Consider the following 26265-nt stretch of genomic DNA (forward strand, 5'->3'; position numbering starts at 1 on the left):
TCTTCAGGAACAATCACTCCTAACACTTTCTTGTGACCATATATGTTTTAAAATTCTGCTTGGAAACTGGCATTTTAGATTTTGACACCAACTCACTTACTGTTAGAGCTTGAGTGTGGTCTTTGTTACCAACCAACCAAGAGTTTAAAAAAAAATGTCAGGACTTCCCTGGTGGTGCAATGGTTAAGAATCCGCCTGCCAATGCAGGGGACACGGGTTCAAGCCCTGGTCCGGGAAGATCCCACATGCCATGGAGCAACTAAGCCCGTGCGCCCCAACTACTAAGCCTGCTCTCTAGATGCTGCAAGTCACAACTACTGAGCCCGCGTGCCACAACTACTGAAGTCTGCGCACCACAACAAGAGAAGCCACCGCAATGAGCAGCTTGTGCACTGCAATGAAGAGTAGCCCCCGCCCGCCCCAACTAGAGAAAAACTGTGTGGAGCAGCTAAGACCCAATGCAGCCAAAATAAATAAATTAATTAATTAATCTTTTTTAAAAGTCAACTTTTCTAGCAAAAATTGCATCCCTGAACCCAAACCTTTCTTTCCCAGCTCTTCTCTGGTAGTCTTTCTTTCTCCCTGTCCTATGTCTGGACAACATATACACATAGTTCTCAGACACCCCAAAAAGTAAAATAAAAAGCTGCTCTGCTATCAAGCTGAGCTATATTCAATGTTGGGATTATGAAAAGTAAAAGACATAGGCAATATCTAAACTTAAATACTATATTTACTTATGCCATTATACTTAATTACCCATGTAACTCAAATAAAATACAAAAAAGAATGTGAACGTTTTAAATTGTAAAAATTGAAATCTGTTTTGTTAGAAACCGTCCTCCAATTCTCTTCTTATTCCCCCAGTACATGTAATGCAACACAATACATAGAGATGAATTTTTTCAGCTTTACTGAGGTATAATTGGCAAAACACTTGCACATATAAAAAGTGTACAACATGATGCTTTGATATACATATACATTGTGAAATGATTACCATAATCAAGTTAATTAACACATAATCTCACATAGTTGCCATTTTGTGTGTGTGTGTTTGTGTACTGTGGTAGAAACACTTGTCTTGACTAGCCTGCTGTTGTTGGATAGCCCTTTCAATCTGGGAGAAGAATAAGCTATCTGAGTAGACGCCTTCTGTAACTAAGCTGGAGTCAGGACATGCTGGGCCTGAATTGTCATCTTCTGAAGGAGGAGGTTACAAGATGCCCTGAATATGCTGTTCTTCTAGTGCTTCCTTGGTCCCTAACCAGATTACCTTCCTCTTTCAGATTTCTCCTTTGATTGTCTTTTGCATTATTTCCAGGGTTTATAGTTTTACTTAGTGGGGAGAAGCAGAAATAGATAAGTCTATGTCATCTTGTTCCACAATACATTTTAAGAGACTGATCTTACACAGAATATGTTCTCTATCAAAACAAAATAATTTAAAATTTATAAATGGGACCTAGATAATATTCAAGTAGTTGAGAACTAAACACACTTCTAAGAAACCCATGGGTCAAATACGAAATCAAAAAGATTTCAGAAAATACGTCTAATTGAATGAAAATAAAAACACAACTTATCAAAATCTGTGGAATACAACTAAAGCACAGCTTGGAGAGAAATTTGAAACATTAAATGATTATACTGGGGGGAAAAAGGAGGTCTCAATTAAATGAACTAAGCTGTACCTTAAGAAGTTAGAGAAAGAAGAGCAAATTAAAACTAAAGTAAGCAGAAGGAAAAAAATAGCAAAAGCACAAAACAAGAAAGACAACAGAAAAAAAAGTGAAAATAAATGAAACATAAATTGACTGCTTGAGATAAATAATGTTGATCAAACTCAACCAGGTTTATCAAGAAAAAAAGATACTAGATATAAATTACTAATATCCAGAGTGAAAGAGGTGACAGCACTACAGACCTTACAGCATTAAATGAATAGAAAGGAACACTGTGAACTACTTTATGTCCACAAACTCAATAAATTAGATGAAATGGATCAATTCCTTGAAAGGCACAAACTACTAAATTTCACTCAAGAAGAAACAGATAGCCAGAATATCCATAAATCTTCTAAAAAAAACTGAGTTGTAGTTAAAACCCTCCCCACACCCTACACACAGATCTCTAGTGACAGATGACTTCACTAGTGAATTCTACCAGTTATTTAAGGAAGAAATAATGTCAGTTTGATACAAATGCTTCTGTATAATTAAAAAGGAAGAAATACTTTCCAATTCATTCCTTAGGGCCAGAATTACTGATACAAAATCCAACAAAGACATTACCAGAAAAAAAAATATCCCTTATGAACAGACACAAAATTTTTAAAGAAAATTTTACCAAATCAAATTTAATAATATATAACAGTGGTTTTCAACCAGCTATGATTTTGTCACCCAGGGAGACATCTGGCAATCTGGAGACATTTTTGGTTGTCACAACTGTTGGGGAATGGTGATACTAGCATCTAGTGGGTAGAAGCTAGAGATGCTGCTAAACATCCTACAATGCATAAGACAGCCCCTGACAAAGAACCATCCAACTCCAAGTGCCACTATTGCTGAGGTTAAGAAATGTCCTATATTAAAAGGACAATACATCATGATTAAGTGGGGTTTTCCAAGGAATACAAACTTTCAAAAATCAATCCATATAATTCACTATATTAAAAACTGAAAAATAAAAGCCATCTCAAAACAGCAGAAATTTCAGCAGTGATTCTTGATAAAAACTCAGCAAAATAGAAATATAAGTTAACCTTATGAAGGACATCTAGGAAAAGCTTACAGCTGAAATCATACATAATTGTAAGGGACTGAATATTTTCCCTCCAGCATCAGAAACAAGAGGTTTTCCACTTTGACCACCTCTAGTCAATGTTGTATTGAAGGTTCTAATTGGTGCAGTAAGTCATGAAAAAGAAATAAAAGCCATCCAGATTGGAAAGGAAGAGGTGAAATTGTCATTATTTACAGATAACGTGATTGTCTATGTAGAAAAGCTGATGGTATCTACAAAAAAGCTCTAGAATAGTGAGTTTAGCAAGGTTAAATACACAGGGACAATATACAAAAATCGGTTTTATTTCTATCTACTAGCAATGAGCAATTAGAAGTTAAAATCATATAAACAAGAGCATTTATAATAGCTTCCGAAAATTAAATAATTATTAATAATTAAATAATTATAGATAATGCTGACAAAATATTTGAAGGACCTGTATGTTGAAAACCATAAAGCATTTCTGAGAGAAATTAAAGATCTAAATAAATGGAGAGAAATACTGTGTTCATGGGTCAGAAGACTCAATATTGTTAAGATGCCAATTTTACCCAAACTGATCTATGGATTCAGTGCAATCCCAATAATAATTTCAACAGAAATTGAGAAGCTAATTCTAAAATTCACGTGAAAATGGAAGAGTCCTAGAATACGCAAAACAACTTTGTAAGAGAAGAACAAAGTTGTAGGACTAAAATTTCCTGGTTTCAAGACTTATTATAAAGCTACAATTATCAAGACAATATGGTGTTGCCATAAAGATAAACAAATAGATCAACATATCAGAATAAAGAGTCCAGAAATAGACACACACAATATGGACAACTGATTTTTTTTTTACAAAGGTGCAAATATATGAGGAAAGACAGTCTTTTCAACAAATGGTGCTGGAATAATTCAATATCCACATGCAAAAAAAAAAAACCTTTGATACATACCATGTACCATATACAAAAATTGACTCAAATGAAGCATGGGCCTAAATGTAAAACTATAAAACTTGTAAAAGAAAACATGAAAGAAAACCTTTGTTACTATGATCTTGGTTTAGGCAAAAAATTTCAATATGACACCAAAAGGAGAATCCAGAAAAAAATGGATAAAATGCATGTATTCAAAATTAAAATCTTTGGCTCTTCAAATTACATTGTTAAGAGAATGAAAAAATACAATCCACAGACTGGGAGAAAATATTTGCAAGGCATGTATATGATGAAGAACTTGTATTCAAAATATATAAAGGATTCCTAAAAGTCTAATAAGAAAATAAATAATCCAATTTTTTAAATGGGTAAAAAGATTTGAATAGACATTGTGCCTGAAGAAAATATAATGATGGCAAATAAGGACATGAAAAGATACTCAACGTCATTAGTCATTAAGGAAATGCAAACTAAAGTGACAATGAATATGATCCAACAATCCCACTCCTGGGCATGTATCTGGACAAAACCATAATTCAAAAAGATACGAGCACCCCTATGTTCACAGCAGCACTATTTACAATAGCCAAGGCATGGAAACACCTAAATGTCTATTGATAGATGAATGGATAAAAAAGATGTGGTGTGTATACACACACACACAAACACACACACACACATACACACAATGGAATACTACTCAGCTATGAAAAAGAATGAAATAATGCCATTTGCAGCAACATGGATGGACCTAGAGATTATCATAGTAAGTGAAGTAAGTCAGAAAGAGAAAGACAAATACCATATGATATTACTTATATGTGGAATCTAAAACATGACACAAATGAACTTATCTATGAAGCAAAAACAGACTCATATACACAGAGAACAGACTTGTGGTTGCCAAGGGGGAGAGGTGGTGGAGAGGGATGGGCTGGGAGTTTGGGATTACCAGATGCAAACTAGTATACACATTGGGTTGGCCAAAAAGTTCACTCAGGTTTTTCTGCTGAATCGCTTTGCTGTATACCATAAACTAAAACAACATTGTAAATCAACTATACTTCAATAAAATAAATTTTAAAAAATTTATTTTTTAAAAAAAATTAAGCCACAATAAGATACCACTATACACCCCATTAAAACTGATACAAGCATTGATATAGATGTACACTGCTGGTAGGAATGTAAAATAGTACAACCACTTTGGAAAACATTTTGGCAGTTGCTTAAAAAGTTAAATACACACCTATCATACAATCCAGCTATTTCACTCCTACATATTTACTATGGAGAAAAGAAAACATTTGTCTTTTCAAAGACTTGTATGTTATGTTCATAGCAGCTTTATTTGTAAAAGCCAAAAACTGGAAACAACCCAAATGTCCATCTTCAGGTTGAGCAGATAAACAAATTCCTGTATATCCATAAAGTAGATTACTGCTCAGCAATAAAAAGGAATGAGCTATTGATACAACCTTCAATAATGGATGATTCTCAAAATAATTATGTTTAGTGCAAAAATCTATGCAAAAAAGAGGACATACTATATGATTCCACCGATACAAATTTCTACAAAAAGCAAACTAATGATAATGACATAAAGCAGATCAGTAGTTACCTGGGAATGGATGGGGTGGGAAGGAGTGGGAGAGAGGGATTTCAAAGGAGGAGGAGGAAACTTTTTAGAGTGATAAATATGTTCATTACCCTGATTGTGGTTGTAATTTTAGGGTGTACACATATGTCAAAACCTAGCAAACTGTACTTTAAATACATGAAAATTTTGTGTCAGATACACATAGAAACACACCCGCACAAGTGATCCTACATGATTTCTGAGCCTGTGTAATTAAAAAGACAAAGTTTTGACCTCACTCCTCTGTATCCTTTCTCCCTTCCACTCTCCCTTTCTCGACCCTTATTCTTGGAACCCAGCCACTATGTTGTGAGGAAGCCCAGGCCACCTGGAAAGGAAATGTGTAGATTTTCCAGCTGACAACCCCCAAAGTCTCAGCCAAAAGCCAGCAACAACTGGCAGGTGTGAATAAGTGAGTCTTCAAATGATTCCAGCTGCTAGATCCCAAGTCAGTCCAGCTGACACCAGCTGTTCCTAGAACAGCTATGAACTATCCCTACTGACCCTACACAAATTGGAGATTTATGAGCAGAAATATGTTGTCATTGTTTTAAGCCTGCCCAAGATTTTCCTTAAATTCCATATATTTGGAAACCACAAAATATTCTTTTTTTTTTTGATCAAGAACTTTATTTTACTGGTTGTAAAGGTGCGCACATGCAGGCGCACACAATCACCAGTGCTTTTAAAAATTGTGGGACAGAGTTAATCATAATTATTGAGTTTAAATGCCATTTATCAACTTATTAAAGTGCAAGCAAGCAGCGAAAATAAGCTAAAGACAAGTCTTCCGTTTTTTGTTTTTTGTTTTTTTATATATATATATTTTTAACATCTTTATTGGGGTATAATTGCTTTACAATGGTGTGTTAGTTTCTGCTTTATAACAAAGTGAATCAGTTATACATATACATATGTTCCCATATCTCTTGCGTCTCCCTCCCTCCCACCCTCCCTATCCCACCCCTCCAGGCGGTCACAAAGCACCGAGCCGATATCCCTGTGCCATGCGGCTGCTTCCCACTAGCTACCTACCTTACATTTGGTAGTGTGTATATGTCCATGACTCTCTCTCGCCCTGTCACAGCTCACCCTTACCCCTCCCCATATCCTCAAGTCCGTTCTCCAGTAGGTCTGTGTCTTTATTCCTGTCTAACCCCTGGGTTCTTCATGACATTTTTTTTTTCTTCTTAAATTCCATATATATGTGTTAGCATATGGTATTTGTCTTTTTTCTTTCTGACTTACTTCACTCTGTATGACAGACTCTAGGTCTATCCACCTCATTACAAATAGCTCAATTTTGTTTCTTTTTATGGCTGAGTAATATTCCATTGTATATATGTGCCACATCTTCTTTACCCATTCATCCGATGATGGGCACTTAGGTTGTTTCCATCTCCGGGCTATTGTAAATAGAGCTGCAATGAACATTTTGGTACATGACTCTTTTTGGATTTTGGTTTTCTCAGGGTATATGCCCAGTAGTGGGATTGCTGGGTCATATGGTAGTTCTATTTGTAGTTTTTTAAGGAACCTCCATACTGTTCTCCATAGTGGCTGAACCAATTCACATTCCCACCAGCAGTGCAAGAGTGTTCCCATTTCTCCACACCCTCTCCAGCATTTATTGTTTCTAGATTTTTTCATGATGGCCATTCTGACTGGTGTGAGATGATATCTCATTGTAGTTTTGATTTGCATTTCTCTAATGATTAATGATGTTGAGCATTCTTTCATGTGTTTGTTGGCAGTCTGTATATCTTCTTTGGAGAAATGTCTATTTAGGTCTTCTGCCCATTTTTGGATTGGGTTGTTTGTTTTTTTGTTATTGAGCTGCATGAGCTGCTTGTAAATTCTGGAGATTAACCCTTTGTCAGTTGCTTCATTTGCAAATATTTTCTCCCATTCTGAGGGTTGTCTTTTGGTCTTGTTTATGGTTTCCTTTGCTGTGCAAAAGCTTTGAAGTTTCATTAGGTCCCATTTGTTTATTTTTGTTTTTATTTCCATTACTCTAGGAGGTGGGTCAGAAAGGATCTTGCTGTGATTTATGTCATAGAGTGTTCTGTCTATGTTTTCCTCTAAGAGTTTGATAGTTTCTGGCCTTACATTTAGGTCTTTAATCCATTTTGAGCTTATTTTTGTGTATGGTGTTAGAGAGTGATCTAACCTCATACTTTTACATGTACCTGTCCAGTTTTCCCAGCACCACTTATCAAAGAAGCTGCCCTTTCTCCACTGTACATTTCTGCCACCTTTATCAAAGATAAGGTGACCATATGTACATGGGTTTATCTCTGGGCTTTCTATCCTGTTCCATTGATCTTTCTTTCTGTTTTTGTGCCAGTACCATACTGTCTTGATTACTGTAGCTTTGTAGTATAGTCTGAAGTCAGGAAGCCTGATTCCTCCAGCTCCTTTTTTCGTTCTCAAGATTGCTTTGGCTATTCGGGGTCTTTTGTGTTTCCATACAAATTGCGAAATTTTTTGTTCTAGTTTTGTGAAAAATGCCAGTGGTAGTTTGATAGGGATTGCATTGAATCTATAGATTGCTTTGGGTAGTAGAGTCATTTTCACAATGTTGATTCTTCCAATCCAAGAACATGGTATATCTCTCCATCTATTTGTATCATCTTTAATTTCTTTCATCAGTGTCTTATAATTTTCTGCATACAGGTCTTTTGTCTCCTTAGGTAGGTTTATTCCTAGATATTTTATTCTTTTTGTTGCAATGGTAAATGGGAGTGTTTTCTTGATTTCCATTTCAGATTTTTCATCATTATTATATAGGAATGCCAGAGATTTCTGTGCATTAATTTTGTATCCTGCTACTTTACCAAATTCATTGATTAGCTCTAGTAGTTTTCTGGTAGCATCTTTAGGATTCTCTATGTATAGTGTCATGTCATCTGCAAACAGTGACAGCTTTACTTCTTCTTTTCCGATTTGGATTCCTTTTATTTCCTTTTCTTCTCTGATTGCTGTGGCTAAAACTTCCAAAACTATGTTGAATAAAAGTGGTGAGAGTGGGCAACCTTGTCTTGTTCCTGATCTTAGTGGAAATGCTTTCAGTTTTTCACCATTGAGGACGATGTTGGCTGTGGGCTTGTCATATATGGCCTTTATTATGCCTACTTTCTGCAGGGTTTTTATCATAAATCGGTGTTGAATTTTGTCAAAAGCTTTCTCTGCATCTATTGAGATGATCATATGGTTTTTCTCCTTCAATTTGTTAATATGGTTTATCACATTGATAGATTTGCGTATATTGAAGAATCCTTGTATTCCTGGAATAAACCTCACTTGATCATGGTGTATGATCCTTTTAATGCGCTGTTGGATTCTGTTTGCTAGTATTTTGCATCTATGTTCATCAGTGATATTGGCCTGTAGTTTTCTTTTCTTTCTTTATGACATCCTTGCCTGGTTTTGGTATCAAGGTGATGGTGGCCTCGTAGAAGGAATTTGGGAGTGTTCCTCCCTCTGCTATACTTTGGAAGAGTTTGAGAAGGATAGGTGTTAGCTCTTCTCTAAATGTTTGATAGAATTCGCCTGTGAAGCCATCTGGTCCTGGGCTTTTGTTTGTTGGAAGATTTTTAATCACAGTTTCAATTTCAGTGCTTGTGATTGGTCTGTTCATATTTTCTATTTCTTCCTGATTCAGTCTTGGCAGGTTGTGCATTCCTAAGAATTTGTCCATTTCTTCCAGGTTGTCCATTTTATTGGCATATAGTTGCTTGTAGTAATCTCTCATGATCTTTTTTATTTCTGCAGTGTCTGTTGTTACTTCTCCTTTTTCATTTCTAATTTTACTGATTTGAGTCTTCTCCCTTTTTTTCTTGATGAGTCTGGCTAGTGGTTTATCTATTGTGTTTATCTTCTCAAAGAACCAGCTTTTAATTTTATTGATCTTTGCTATTGTTTCCTTCATTTCTTTTTCATTTATTTCTGATCTGATTTTTATGATTTCTTTCCTTCTGCTAGCTTTTGGGTTTTTTTGAGCACTCTTATGTGACTGATATAGGTATACCTATGTAATTATGTATCTATCTGTACAAGTTTCACAATAAGAGAAATTGCTAGACTTTCTAGGTAAGGAATAGGCACACTTTTAATTTAACAGTTATTAGCAAATAAGGATGATAATGAGAGCAGAACCTTATATAGTAGTTTCTTTGTGCTAGACCCTGTTCTAAGTGTTTTGCAGGAAAAATTCCTCTACAAAAAAATATATGTCAATTTATGTTTCTTCAAAAATGTATGCACACATTTGTTTCCCTTTATATCCTCACCAGTACTGGATGTTGACAATTATTTTAGCTACTACCAAGCAGATAAATGAAAAAATATCTCTTTCCCTATCAAAATACTCATGACATTTTTCACAGAACTAGAACAAATAACCCTCAAATTCACATGGAACCACAAAGACCCGAAATTGCCAAAGTAGTCTTGAGAAAAGAGAACAAAGCTTGAGGTTTCACATTCCCTGACTTCAGATTATGCTACAAAGCTACAGTAATCAAAACACCATGATAGGGCTTCCCTGGTGGTGCAGTGGTTGGAAGTCTGCCTGCCAGTGCTGGGGATGTGGGTTTGAGCCCTGGACTGGGAGGATCCCACATGCCGTGGAGCAACTGGGCCCGTGTGTGCCACAACTGCTGAGCCTGCGCTCTAGAGCCCACACGCCACAGCTACTGAAGCCCGCAGGCCTGGAGCCCACGCTCCGCAACAAAGAGAAGCCACCGCAATGAGAAGCCCATGCACCACAGCGAAGAGTGGCCCCCACTCGATGCAGCCAGAGAGAGCCTGCGTGCAGTGGCAGAGACCCAGCACAGCCAAAAATAAATAAATAAAATAAATTTATAAAAACAAAACACCATGATACTGGCACAAAAACAGGCACATAGATCAGTAGAAAAGAATAAAGAGACAGAAATAAACCCATGCACTTATGGTCAATTATGACAAAGGAGGCAAGAATACATAATAGAGAAAAGATAGACTCTTCGACAAGTGGGGCTGGGAAAACTGGACAGCTACATGTAAATGAATGAGATTAGAACATTTCCTAATACCACCTACAAAAATAAACCCGAAATGGATTAAAGACAGAAATGTAAGACCTGAAACCACAAAACTCCAAGAGGAGATCATAGGCAGAACACTCTTTGACATAAATTGTAGTAATATTTTTTGATCTGTCTCCTAAGAAGAAAGAAGCAAAAGCAAAAATAAATGGAACCTAATTAAACTTAAAAGTTTTGCACAGCAAAGGAAACTAACAACAAAGTGAAAAGACAACCTCCTGATTGGGAGAAAATATTTGCAAACGATATGACTAATAAGGGGTTAATATTCAAACTATATAAACAGCTCATAAAACTCAATATCCAAAAATACCTAAACAATCTGGTTAAAAATGGGCAGAAGACTGGAATAGACCCTTGCCAAAGAAGATATACAGATGGCCAACTGGTACATGAAAAAATGTTTAACATCGTTAATCATCAGAGAAATGCAAATCAAAACCACAATGAGATATCACCTCACACCTGTCAAAATGGCTATCATCAAAAAGTCTACAAATAACAAATGTTGGCAAGGATGTGGAGAAAAGGGAACCATAGTACACTGTTTGTGGGAATGTGGATTGGTGCAGCCAAGCTTCCTTAAAAAAACTAAAAATAGAATTACCATATGATCCAGCAATCCCATTCCAGGGTATATACCCAAAGAGAACAAAAACACTAACTTGAAAAGATGCATGCACCCCAATGTTCACAGCAGCATTATTTACAATAGCCAAGATATGGAAGCAACCTAAGTGTCCATCAACAGATAAATGAATAAAGAAGATGTGGTATTTATACACACACACACACACATATATATATATATACACAATGAAATATTACTCAGCCATAAAAAGAACAAAATTTTGCCATTTGCAACAACATGGATGGACCTAGAGGGTATTATGCTTAGTGAAATAAGTCAGAGAGAGTAAGACAAATACTGTATCTTATCCCTTATATGTGTAATATAAAATCTAAAAGATAAAACAAAACATGTGTATAACAAAACAGAAACAGACTCACATATACAGAGAACAAACTAGTGGTTACCCATGGAGAGAGTGGGGGTAAGATAGGGGTATGGGATTAAAAGATACAAACTAATATGTATAAAATAAAATTTAAAAAGGATATATTGTACAGCACAGGGAAATATAGCCATTATTTTATAATAACTTTAAGTGGGTTATAATCTATAAAAATATTGAATCACTATGCTGTACACCTGAAACTAAAATAATATTGTAAATCAACTATACTTCAATTAAAAAAGAAAAATATCTTTTTTTGGCTGCGTTGGGTCTTTGTTGCTGTGTGCAGGCTTTCTCTAGTTGTGGCGAGCGGGGTCTACTCTTTCTTGCGGTGTGTGGGCTTCTCATTGTGGTGGTTTCTCTTGTTGTGGAGCATGGGCTCTAGGTACTTGGACTTCAGTAGTTGTGGTGCACGGGCTGAGTAGTTGTGGCTCAAGGGCTTTAGAGTGCAGTCTCAGTAGCTGTGATGCACGGGCTTACTTGCTCCGCGGCATGTGGGATCTTCCCAGACCAGGGATCAAACCTGTGTCCCTTGCATTGGCAGGCAGATTCTCAACCACTGTGCCACCAGGGAAGTCCCAAAATGTCTTTTTTTGTTGAGATGCTTTGCTATGTAGCACATGGTCAGTTTTCTTTTGTTTTGTTTTTTAATTTCACACGGACTTGAAAAACCTGTATATCTCAAACAGTGGAAGTGCTATGTATGTCTACTTAGTTCAAGTTTCTTAATGGTGTTTTGCAAATCTTATTAATCTGGGGTTTGCCTGAATCTATCAATTACTGAGAGGGGATATACTAAAAATCTCCCACTATTAAGTGAATTTATCCATTTTTCCTTGAAATTATGTTAAACTTTTAGCTTATTCATTTCTAGGCATACTCTTGTAACCCCTGCACAGTGTCAGACATTGCAAGAATAAAACTATTAAATTTTAGAAAAAAATATCTTTTAATCTTAAAATTTGAACTTTGAAAGCATTAGTGAATCTGATCCACTTTTCATACATGTATTGGCCACTGTACATCTTATGTTGTGAGATAGACTTAAGTCCAGAAAGAAATTCTGCATGTGACAAAAATGGCTTTTCGGAGCTAGAAGATTTAAGGAACAAACAGATGAAAAATACAATAACTGAAATGAAAAATACACTAGAAAGAATCAATAGCAGAATAAATGAGGCAGAAGAACAAATAAGTGAGCTGGAAGACAGAATGGTGGAAATCACTGCTGCAGAATAGAATAAAGAAAAAAGAATGAAAAGAAATGAGGACAGTTTAAGATGTCTCTGGAACAACATGAAACTGACCAACATTTGCATTATAGGGGTCCCAGAAGGAGAAGAGAGAGAGAGAAAGGGGCTGAGAAAATATTTGAAGAGACAATAGCTGAAAACTTCCCTAACATGAGAAAGGAAATACCCACTCAAATTCAGGAAGTACATAAAGTCACATACAGGACAAAGCCAAGGAGGAACATGCTGAGACACATATTATTCAAATTGACAAAAATTAAAGACAAAGAGAAGATAGTAAAAGCAACAAGAGAAAATCAACAAATAACATACAAGGGGATTCCCATAAGTCTATCAGCTGATTTTTCAGCAGAAACTCTGTGGACCAGAAAGGAGTGGAACAATATATTTAAAGTGATGAAAGGGAAAAACGTACAACTAAGAATAGCCTACCCAGCAAGGTTCTCATTCAGCTACAACAGAGAAATCAAAAACTTTACAGATGAAAAAGTTAAGAGAATTCAGCACCACCAAAGCAGCTTTACAACAAATGCTAAAGAAACTCCTCTAGGTGGAAAAGAAAAGTCTGTAACTAGAAACAAGAGAATCTAACAGGTAAAGAGAAACATACAGTAAAGCTAGGATATCATCCATACACAAATATATCAAAACCAGCAATCGTGAGAAGAGGAGAGTACAAATGTAGGATATTGGAAATACATCTGAAATTAAGAGAACAGCAACTTAACACATTATTGACCAGGGGTTTTTGCAGAAACTAACACCTGAGGCTGTAATACGTCGCTGGTAAAAAAATGTGTTAAAACAACCATCTATATCTATATCTATATCTATATATATATATGGGCTGCTATATCAAAACATCATGGTAACTGCAAACCAAAAATCTACAATAGATACACAGAAAAAAAGAAAATACAATCCAAACAACACTAAAGACAGTCATCAAATCAAAAGAGAAAAGAACAAAAGAGGAAGGGAAGAAAAAACACCTACAAAAACAAATCCTAAACAATGAACAAAATGACAAGCAGAAATACATATCGATAATTACCTTAAGCAGTTCTAAGAGGGAAGTTTATAGCAATACAATCTTACCTTGCGAAACAGGAAAAATCTCAAATAAACAACTTAACCTTATAACTAAAGAAACTAGAGAAAGAAGAACAAACCCCAAAGTTAGTAGAAGGAAAGAAATCATAAAGATCACAAAAGAAATAAACGAAATAGAGATGAAGAAAACAGTAGAAAAGATCAATGAAACGAAAAGCTGGTTCTTTGAAAAGATAAACAAAATTGATAAACCTTTAGCGAGACTCATTAAGAAAAAAAGGAAAGTGCTCAAATCAATAAAATTAGAAATGAAAAAGGAGAAGTTACAACTGACATCATAGATATATAAAAGATCACAAGAGACTGCTATAAGCAGTTATATGCCAAGAAAATGGACAATCTAAAAGAAATAAACAAATTCTTAGAAAGGTATAACTTCTAAGACTGAACCAGGAAGAAGCAAAAAATATGAACAGACTAATCACAAGTACTGAAATTGAAACTGTGATTTTAAAACTTGCAACAAACAAAAGCCCAGGCCAGATGGCATGGCAGGTGAATTCTGTCAAACATTTAGAGACGAGTTAACACCTATACATCTGAAACTATTCCAAAAAATTGCAAAGGAAGTGACACTCCCAGACTCATGCTATGAGGCCACCATCACCCTGATACCAAAATCAGACAAAAAAAGAAAATTACAAGTCAGAATCACTGATGAACATAGATGCAGAAATCCTTAACAAAATACTAGCAAATCGAATTTAACAGTACATTAAAAGGATTATACACCATGATCAAGTGGGATTTATCCCAGGGATGCTGGGATTATTCAGTATCTGCAAATCAATCAGTGTGATACACCACATTAACAAACTGAAGAGTAAAAACCATATGATCATCTCAATAGATGCAGAAAAAGCTTTTGACAAAATCCAGCACCACCCATTTATGATAAACACTCTCTAGAAAGTGGGCATGGAGGGAACATACCTCAACATAATAAAGGCCTTATATGACAAACACACAGCTAACATCATACTCAGTGGTGAAAAGCTGAAAGCATTTCCTCCAAGATCAGGAAAAAAACAAGAATGTCCACTCTCGCCACTTTTATTCAATATAGTTTTGGAAGTCCTAGCCATAGGAATCAGAGAAGCAGAAGAAATGAAAGGAATCCAAATTGGAAAAGAAGAAGTAAAACTGTCACTTTTTGCAGATGACATGATACTATACATAGAAAATCCTAAAGATGCTACCAGAAAACTACTAGAGCTTATCAAGGAACTCAGTAAGGTTGCAGGATAAAAAATTAATACACAGAAATATCTTGCATTTCTATACACTAACAATGAAAATCCGAAAGGGGAATTAAGGAAACAATCCCATTTACCATCACATCAAAAAGAATAAAATACCTAGGAAAAAAACCTACCTAAGGAGGCAAAAGACCTGTACTCTGAAAACTGTAAGACACTGATGAAGGAAATCAAAGATGACACAAACAGATGGAAAGATATACCATGTTCTTGGATTGAAAGAATCAATATTGTCAAAATGAATATACTACCCAAGGCAATCTACAGATTCAATGCAATCCCTATCAAATTACCAATGGCATTCTTCACAGAACTAGAAAAAAAATTTTCAGAACTTGTATGGAAACACAAAAGACTCTAAATAGCCAAAGCAATCCTGAAAGGAAAGATGGAGCTGGAGGAATCAGGCTCCCTGACTTCAAACTATACTACCAAGCTACAGTAATCAAAACAGAATGGTACGGGCACAAAGACAGAAATATAGCTCAATGGAACAGGATAGAAAGCTCAGAAATAAACTTACACACGTATGGTCAATTAATCTATGACAGAAGCAAGAATATTCAATGGAGAAAAGACAGTCTCTTCAATAAGTGGTGCTGGGAAAACTGGACAGCTACATGTAAAAGAATGAAATTAGAACATTCTCTAACACCATACACAAAAATAAACTCAAAATGGATTAAAGACCTAAATGTATGACCAGATACTATAAAATTCTTAGAGGAAAACATAGGCAGAACACTCTGACATAAATTGCAGCAATATCTTTTTGGATCCACCTCCTAGAGTAATGAAAATAAAATAAAAAATAAACAAATGTGACCTTAAAATAAAATGGGACCTAAAAATAAACTTAAAAGCTTTTGCAGTGCAAAGAGAAACCATAAACAAAACAAAACACAACCCACAGAATGGAAAAAAACATTTGCAAATGAAGCAACCGACAAGGGACTAATCTCTAAAACAGACAAACAGCTCATGCAGCTCTATATCAAAAAAAATAAACAACCCAATCAAAAAGTGGGGAGAAGATCTAAACAGACATTTCTCCAAAGAAGACATACAGATGGCCAAAAGGCACAAGAGAAAATGTTCCACATCGCTAATTATTAGAGAAATGTAAGTCAAAACTACAGTGAGGTATCATCTCACACCAGTCAGGATTGCCATCATCAAAAAGTCTACAAACAATAAATGCTGGAGAGGGTGTGGAGAAAAGGGAACCCTCCTACACTGTTGGTGGGAATGTAAATTGGTACAACCACTATGGAGAAAAGTAAGGAGGCTCCTTAAAAGAGTAATAATAGAGCTACCACATGATCCAGGAATCCCACTCCTGGGCATATACGGAGAAAAACCATAATTTGAAAAGACACGTGCACCCCAATGTTCAATGCAGCATTATTTACAATAGCCAAGACATGGAATCAACCTAAATGTCCAACGACAGATGAATGGATAAAGAAGTTGTGGTATATATACACAATGGAATATTACTCAGCAATACAAAAGAATGATATAATGCCATTTGCAGCAACATGGATGGACCTAGAGATTATCATACTAAGTGAAATAAGTCAGACACAGAAAGACAGATATCATATGATATCACTTATATGTGAAATGTAAAAAGATGATACAAATGAACTTATTTACAAAACAAAACAGACTCACAGACTTCGAAAACAAACTTATGGTTACCAAAGGGGAAAGGTGGGAGGGATAAATTAGGAGTTTGGGATTAACATATATACACTACTATATATAAAATAGATAGTCAACAAGGACCTACTGCATAGTACAGGGAACTATGCTCAATACTCTGTAATAACTTAAATGGGAAAAGAATTTGAAAAAGCATAGGTACATGTATATGTATGACTGAATCACTTTTCTGTACACCTGAAACTAACACAACTACACTCCAATATAAAATAAAAACTGAATTTAAAAAATGGCTTTTCATATCAGCAGAAGAAATACTGGCTTATTCAAAAAATGGATATTGATACTCTTTTTCAATACTATATTTGTTGATTCTCTATCAATATCTATGTAATTACACTGTTGGGGAGGAAGGAAGTTTAGATTCTTATTTCTTAGACTAGAATTCCAGATAGCCCAAACAGGTAAATGTAAAAAGTAAACCAGAGAAACACTAGTAAAGCTGACAGACATCTAATCATAAACTTAAAAAAAGTGTTTCAACCATAGCAGTAGGCATTGGCATAGTAGGGTCAAATATTAAGAAAATATTTAAAAGAAGATAGTCTAAGGAACATGCTCTGCAAACTGTAAATTCTTATACAAAGTTAGATCTTATGCTTGGATTACCTTAACTTATATTCTACAATACAATGTTTTTATTAAGGTCTCTGCTAAAAACCTGTCACATAGAGAAACTTCTTTTTGTATTGTAAAATTATAGTTGAAGATACTATATAGTTTAATTCTCCAAAGAACAGGTTCCATACGATGAATTCCTTTTAGAATTTAGTAGCAGGGAAGAGTCCAAATCTTTGGAACCTCTTAGATAATACAAAATATACTAAAGTTTTCAGTTTTGTATTAGTGGATAGGAAGCTCAGATATAAATTTAATGTCTTAATAATTAGCAAATTTGCTTCCTCTTCCCTCCAATATCTTAATTTTCTGTTCCAGATTTTTATTGTACACATATATAAAATGATATAATGATTCAAATCCATTTTGGAAGCAGATATAACAATAAAATAAAATTCAAGATCCCTTGTAGCAACAAGGGTTCTGAGCTTATATTTTCCTTATTGTTTGAAAAGGGAACACTAATATATTAGGGAACTAATACTATACCGGGCCTAGAAGGGGGCAAGTGGAAATGGAGAGCTATATGCAAGTTATGAAGGCAAAGTGTAGAAACAAATAAACTTTGGTGACCAGGGTCTTACCCCTACCACAATTACTATAACATAAACACCCAAACTGCAGCTAGAAAAAAAAAATGGAGATTTAAGTTTTCTTACTTTCAAAAAGACTGTGCCTCTCTAGAAGCACCTACCTGCTGAGAAGTGAGCAGCAGTTCAGAAGAACTTGCCTGCTGCTTTGGCTTACTACATCTCCTCACTCCACTACTGGTTTGGCTACATCTTAGACATCTATAGTCTGGCTACACATAAAAAAACTTCAACAAGAAGATGCTGTGAAGGACTAAATTGGAATCATCACAACTGTCAAAAAGAAGAAAACTCCAGTTACACATATCTAAACAGTTACTTTTTCCCCTGAATAATAAAAAATATAAATTCTGTTATATAGACACAAGCTTACGTACTTAATACTCTAAATCATAAACTACACTTCTCCCCTAGAACCATAACAAAAAACATTATGTTTTTAGAATTTTACAGTTAGTTCCCTTGTCAATTAAAATGAAAAATTTCACTTAACATTTATTAATAATTTATTTTAAAGGGCCATTACATACTCATAGATTTTACCTCTTTCAATATCATCCATCGGAGATGCTGGGGACATCTTGTCTTCCGATGGAGAATGTTTTACAAGATTGGGAGTCCTAGTTGAATTCCGCATTTGTTGCTGCTGCTGCTCTATACGATACTGAATTTTACTGCTTCCTTCAACTCTGCAATTAAGAACATCAAAAGGTCAAAACAGGTATGATGATTGCAATATAACAACAATTTCAACTTACAAAGCTACTAAAATCGACCACTTATTCTTTTTCCTAGAGATCTTTAAAACGATATTCAAGGATTAAAGCATTAATTTAATTCATTATTTAACAAACCTTTATTGAGCCCTGCTATAGGCATGGCATACACACAAATCCACTGAGGGATACAAATGTGAATTTAAAAAAAGCCACTGCTCAAAACTGAAGAGATAAGACATACACAAATGACTAAAATAAAATGAAATTATACATGAGTATAGCAGACACATTACATTCCCTAAATTCTGAAATTACCATTTCTGTTAAAATTAAATCACTCCCACATTTCTCATTCATAAGGTTAAGACATGTTATTAAAGGAGGTTCGTATACTTTCCCTTCAATACTTAAAAAAAAAAAGTATATAACACAACTATGCTTGACTTTGCCTCTCCCATTTCCAGTCACCAAATCCTGTTAGTCCTTCCTTCACAAAGTATTTAGAACTTCACTTTTCTCTTCATTCCTACTCTAAAACATCGTGGTTTGTGCATTTTTCTCTTTCCCACATTGTTTCATTTAAATCAATTTGTTTGGTGGATTTACATTTCAAAACAAGAATGTAAGCATGTCGATCCCTGGTTAAAAAAACTTTAATATGCAACCACCGTCAATAAGACAATGTCCTAATTTCATAGTTAATATTGAAGGCAATCTACCTTTATAACCTTACCTCTAGTCTACTTTCAACCTCATATCCCACTTTCTATACTTGTATACAGGGAAAGAAACAAATCTCTGCTCTATTCAAGCAAGTCTTATTCATAGTTTCCAAATAAGTCAGATACATTCCTGTCTTGTTTACATCCTCATGTTCTCTCTGATCAATTAAATCAGTATTTTCCAAACTTTCCTACAAATAAAAATCACCTGGGAAGAGGGGATAATTAAAAAACAAAAAAAAGTTTCCTGGGCTCCTTCTCTGATCTGTAGTTGAACTGGGGAACTCATTTGTTTAACAAGCACCCAAAGGCAATCCTTATCATGAAATATGTTTGGGGGGAAAAAAAAAGCCCTAAATCTTAACCTCCTCTTAAGGTACATCAGTAAGGGCTCCCTGAATGCTCCGATGAACCATGTCTTCCTTCCTTTAATTCCTAGAACAATTTTTATCTATACTATTTGTATGGCTTGTTAATGCACTGCCTATTTCCCCCCAAAAAACATGTTAATTAATGCACTGCCTATTTCCCCCCAAAAAAACAATTTGAGATGGCTATGTTCTCTTATTGACATTTTTAATAGAATTATCTGCTAATCCAATTAAAACGTGGACGTTCTGAGGTTAGTATTTGTATAGGAAGTTCTCCTTTTTCTTGCCTCACATTTTCTAAGTGCTTGATAAAATTTTACTACTGATAATGAAATTATTTTGGAGATTGTGTAATGGCTCCTTTTAGTCCAGTTCTACAAAAGTATCTACAGTAGAATAAAAGACATACCTACATATAAGAAAACATACAGAAACAAAACAAGCTTTTAAATATCATAGGGAGAAATGGTAAAAGCTTCTGGCTAAAGGATCTTCACCAAATTTAAACTTGGAAAAAGATCAAAACATTTTTGTAGGGCTTCCCTGGTGGCGCAGTGGTTGAGAGTCTGTCTGCCTGCCGATGCAGGGGACATGGGTTCGTGCCCCGGTCCGGGAAGATCCCACATGCTGCGGAGCAGCTGGGCCCATGAGCCATGGCCGCTGAGCCTGCGCGTCTGGAGCCTGTGCTCCCCAAGGGAGAGGCCACAACAGTGAGAGGCCCACGTAACGCAAAAAGAAAAAAAAAAAAAATTTTGTACCAGACAGAAATAACCCTTATGCAATAGTGTGACTTAATCCAATAACTTTTTTCACTGACATTCTCTTAGCAATTTATGTGTTGATTAAATAATTTATTTCATTAACCACATACCTTGTTCTTTTTACAGTGATGTTGCTGCTGAGTTTTTCTAGTCGACATTCCCCAGTATCATGGTTAATAATCAAAATGCATTCTTTTAAGTAAGGTTTCTTTGAACCTTTGAAAACAGTTACTGGTGTAGTTGAACCCTGTTTAAAAAATTAATTATTATTACTTGAAATTTATCATAGAAATTCAGTTGAGAGGGCCTTTGAGATCTTCTGTCTTTCTCAATCTATTGATATACTGTACTTCAAGTCACCTAACTGCCTAAATTTACTACTCTGGCAATAAGGAGTATAGTAAAAAAGACAGATGAAGAGAGGCTGAGATCTCAAAATTGCTGTCTTGAGGAAAGGGAACAGAGGAAGCAGCTGCCCTGAGCCAGTAAAGATTCGTTTCACAAATCTTTGTAGACGTGGTCTACAACAGGAAATTGGGATTCAATTCTAATACAACCAATATACTTTACAATAAGGGAACAAAAGTCCTGAGTTATATTTCCTACTCTTCCTCTTCTTCCTACCTAAATTTAATTTTTTAAATCTGGCATTTTATTAAAGGGGGGCTTCCCTATGCAGATTAAGGAAAATGAATGTATCAGGGAACATATGTTACATTAAACTCACTGATCAATTTTAGTGTCCTTAAAAGTGGGACAACCAGACATTATGTGCTTCATGATGTGATATAAAAGAAAGTAGGCAGCATCACCTATAAAGTGTTCTTGCCTGAAAAAAAACCCACAAAGAATCTAACTCTCACCAAGGCTTTAGAAATAACTACCAGTTTATAGGAAATATGAGGAAGGAGAAACAAGTTATATAATCCCAGACAGAAGTAATTTGAAATCCAGAATGTGGGTATATTCTCTAGGACAATTAACCTGGTTTCTCCAACAAACCAGTGGCATAAAAGGGGGGAGGGACTTTTACAGAATAAAAGAGATAAGAAACATAATATCAGAATACAATATAGGAATATAAAATAGGTAAACAACAAGGAACTACTGTATAGCACAGGGAACTATACTCAATATCTTATAATAATCTATAATGGAAAAGAATCTGAAAAAGAATATATATGTAAAACTGAATCACTTTGCTGTACACTTGAAACTAACAGAACTGTAAATTAACCTCAGTAAAAATAAATAAATAAAAATACAATATAGGGATTTTATATGGATTTCTAGGGAGAAAAACTGAAAAAGGACATTTTTGAAACCATCATGAAAACATGAATATGGACCAAGTATTACAATTAATTCTACTATGTGTGATAATAGCAGGGTTACCATGGTACTTAGGTGAAAATTAAAATATCCTTATCAGTTAGAGATGCATACATAGCATTTGTGAATGTCTGCGATTGCTTTAAAATATGCCAGGAAAAAAGTAGGAAGCTCTATTAAAAAAAGATTAGTGGGGCTTCCCTGGTGGCGCAGTGGTTGAGAGTCCGCCTGCCGATGCAGGGGACACGGGTTCGTGCCCCGGTCCGGGAGGATCCCACATGCCGCGGAGCAGCTGGGCCCATGAGCCATGGCCGCTGAGCCTGCACGTCCGGAGCCTGTGCTCCGCAACGGGAGAGGCCACAACAGTGAGAGGCCCGCGTACCGCAAAAAAAAAGGTTAGCAAAATGTTGATAATTGTTGAAGCTCAGTAAGTACACAGGAGTTCATTATACTATTCTATTTTCCATAATAGAAGGTTAAAGAATCCTGGTCATTACTAATAACCTACATCTACCTATGCTCCTCTTCTATCCTTTGTCCCTGCCTCCCTCAACCCTGAAGGAATTTTATGTTTCTCATTCTCTTATTTTATCCCACATATATGTATCCCTAAATAATATATTGTTATAATTGCTTGGTTTTGAACTTTATAAAAGTACATTAAATTTTTAAAGCACTGATTATAACAATTTTGCCAAATACAATAGTAATGTTAGATCAGGTTAGAAAAAGATGACTTCTAAAAAAGACTAAAGGGCCTATCATTTTTTTAAAAAATATTTATTTATTTAGCTGCACCGGGTCTTAGTTGTGGCACGTGGGATCTTCGTTGCCACATGTGGGATCTTCTTTGCGGCACGCGGGATCTTTTAGTTGAGGCATGCAGGCTGTTAGTTGTGGCATGCGGGATCTAGTTCCCTGACCAGGGATCGAACCCAGGCCCCCTACATTGGTAGCACAGAGTCTTAACCACTGGACCACCAGGGAAGTCCCAGGGGATATCATATTTTAAAAGTTAACAATCATTAGAGGCTTAACACATTACCAGAGGAGTATGAGATAAATTTGGTAATTGAGGATGCCATAAAAAAGGGGTAGGTTAGAGACCTCTGAGAGGCTGGGAGAGAAAATTATGAAACCAAAAGTAAGGAACAAGTTTTTCTAAAACAAAAATGATCTACAGGAAGTCAAGCATGCATAGCACATAGATAAGGACATATCTGGAGTGGCCCCTAGAAGAGTGAGATGCAGAGCACTTAGCTGAAGCCCTGTAAGGTAGAGAGCCAGAAGCATGATCATGACAAAACTAAGTTGGGCCTACTTGGCTGATAAGTATATTTTTCAAACGTCTTGACTAAAAACAAGTGAGTAAGATACCCCAGAATAGCAACCCAAGGGCTTCAAATTACATTTAAGAGAGTCACGTAATATATTCTTCTTAAAAAATACTTGTATTCTTACTTAGAAAACATTTTAAAATACATTATTGTACTCTGAGTTTCTGAAGGAGGAGGACTGGATTAGAAATTTTTTATTGCTCCTAGCACCTGAAGTACCAAGCTCTTCACAGGTACTCAATGAATGTTGAATGTGAACAATATGAACATTTTTACCATAAATAACAAGTTAAGTAAGCCTTTCACAATCCCTGTACCTGCCTTCTATACTTTGAACAAGTTTTTTTAAATTAAACTTTTTTCCTCATTAAATTGAGCACCATTCTTATTTTAAATTTCAATTTCTGCCCTCTTATTTCATATTTCAAGAAAGGGGTATTAAACTATTAAGGTACCAGGAAACTCCGAAGCATATGAACTCTTTTTGCCTCTGAATAACTATGGAACACATGCTACCACCTCCATGTTTACTGCTATAACCCAACATCAGAACCCAATCATCAGGTCACCTAGATTACTGTTATCCTCCTCCCTATTCTCCTTCTAGTTTTATTTCCCATCTGCTAACAGGCAAATCTGATCATGCCTGATTATGAATACCAGGAAAGGAAAGTAATCAGTAATGGAATGGAAGAGTACAATAGTACTCCCAAAGTAACATGAGGGAAAACAAAGAAAAAGAAAAGGAAGAAGAGACGCTTGACAAAACTAATAAAGAACAGAAAAAAGAAAACAAATTAAAATAACTAATACACATACTATAAGATGATAGAAATAAAAATCAAGTATAAAAACTTTGAACTAAATGTGGATAGAATTCTCCTAATAAAAATAGAAAGTGTCAAAATTGGTTTAAAAATGAAACAGAATATTCTGTTAACAAAAGATATACTTAAAATGTAAGCTAAATAAAAGTAAGAGACACTTAGATTCCATGAACATGCAAACAAAGAGAAAGCAAAGGTGGCAATATTAATATTAAACAAGGTGGTATTTAACCTTAAAATCACAGAAACAGGGTAAAAAAGGTTTATTATACAATGATAAAAATATAATTCATTTAGAAGTATAACTGTAATAGGATGTTAAAATAGGAGTCAAGTCCTAAAATAAGCTGAAGTCCCAAGAACATGGTAGGCTATTTTCCCATGTAAGCTAAGTAAACTCAATGGAAAGAATCAGACTAGGCTCATCTTGGAAGGGACTTTGACCAACAGCGTCATCTAGAGTGGCATAGTAGCCATCAGACATATGGAACTCTCACAAGTCCAGGGTTTGTGGGCAAAAGCTGTTGAGCAACCACTAGAGATGCACTCATTGCATAATAGGAAGTGTAGCTGGAAGTTTCCTGTGGGCTATTTCATCAAAGTCCACAAAAGTACCTCACAAGATAGCACTAAAAATATGCCAAACTGGACAACACCAATAACAAATCATAACAGTCAAGTAAATCTTTTCCTTTCAATATTCAACATTTTGAAATTTTATAGCAGTCAACCATAGAGAATTGTTTACAAAAAAGAGAGATTTGTAAATGCCCAATATTAACCCCCTTAACAGTCTTCATTTTTATTATTTTCTTCTATTTTATACTACCAAAGAAAACCTAGAGGAATGAGAATTAGAAAATCTACCCTATCGAAGAACCACCAGAACCTGAAGGTACTCTTAAAAGTATAATAATAAAAATTCTATTTTATGGAATGCCTCCAAGCTTCTAGGCATTTTCACCAAGATGATGAAAGCAAGTTGATAAAGAAAATAGGAGAATATAAATGCCTCAAACTAATAATCATTACATTTCCACAAAATTAAGAACTGTGAAGAAATGTAAACCTCCTACTTATTTGAAGAAGTTCTTTAATGAAGGGGTAAAACTCCACAAAATTTGAGAATATAATTTCTATTCTTATTCACAATTGTTCAAGGATTGTAGGCCCAGCAGAAAAAAAAATTTGCTCTTAGCAAGTGGTAATTTTAACAATTCTCTTCCATTCCAGCTATCTGAAAGATTCACAGGATAAAATTCAAATTCTTTTGCATTACAAATCAGGCCCTTCTTTATCTGATTCCTAAATACCATCTCCGACTATGTCCCCATATGCACCCTTTCTTACCTAGCCATAGTGGCTTATATATAGTTCTTCAAATGTAACAGACTCTTTTGTTGCTTTGTCTTAGCCCACGTCTTTCTTTTCTCTAAGAGGTCCTTCCCTCTTTCCTTCACCTGGGTAATTTCAACTCATCTTCAAGACAGCATATCCTGATGTCTCCTCTCCCTCCCCAGGCTGAATCGCCGCTCTTCTGTACTCCCATAATATTCTGTGTATACCTTTATGATAGTCCTTACATTACTAAATTTTAATCAATTATCTCCTATCTTCCTCATTAAATGATAATATTTTTTAGGACACCTACCACGTCCAGTCTACCTCTGTCTTCTTTTTTTATTTTTATTTTTGGTCACGCCACATGGCATGCTGGATCTTAGTTCCCCCAACAGGGATCGAACCCGTGTCCCCTGCAGTGGAAGTGTGGTGTCTTAACCACTGGACCGCCAGGGAAGTCCCTACCTCTGTATTCTTAACAGCTACCTAGCAAAGGACTCACCACACAGAAAGTATATGCATATATGGACTGTCTGTCCAACCATCTCCCTTTCTCATACACACATATACACACAAAAATATTGAGGCGTAGTCATTTTGGACATATCTCTGGTGGGCTGAGGTGGGGAGGGAACTACTTTTTCCCAAATGATTTCTCTGCTATTTCATAAATTTACAATTTGAAGCTTGAAATTTTCCTCCTATAGTTGTCATTCCTTCAAGAAGTATTTTCAATTGAGACCAAAATCGAACACATGGTAGATGGTAACTCTTGATTAAAGCAGGATTATGTGTGAATGAAAAAGGTTTATTAATAAATGTAAGAATCCCCA

The 26265-nt window shown here is 35.4% G+C and overlaps 1 protein-coding gene across 3 annotated transcripts in view; it reads right to left on the reverse strand.

The window, feature by feature from the left end:
- The window catches only part of EAF2 (ELL associated factor 2), a 50318-nt gene that overhangs the window by 15223 nt on the left and 8830 nt on the right, over positions 1-26265 (reverse strand). For 2 of the 3 annotated variants that reach the window (XM_079922096.1, XM_079922097.1), the window contains 2 exons: positions 20706-20842; positions 18566-18711 (listed from right to left, as the gene is read on the reverse strand). In XM_079922096.1, the coding sequence (XP_079778222.1) occupies positions 18566-18711; positions 20706-20842 (283 nt within the window). The remainder of the gene's footprint in view (positions 1-18565; positions 18712-20705; positions 20843-26265) is intronic. The other variant, XM_079922098.1, reaches the window with a different exon arrangement.

Source organism: Stenella coeruleoalba (genome assembly GCF_951394435.1).
Source record: "Stenella coeruleoalba genome assembly, chromosome: 5".
Classification (NCBI taxonomy): Eukaryota; Metazoa; Chordata; class Mammalia; order Artiodactyla; family Delphinidae; genus Stenella; species Stenella coeruleoalba.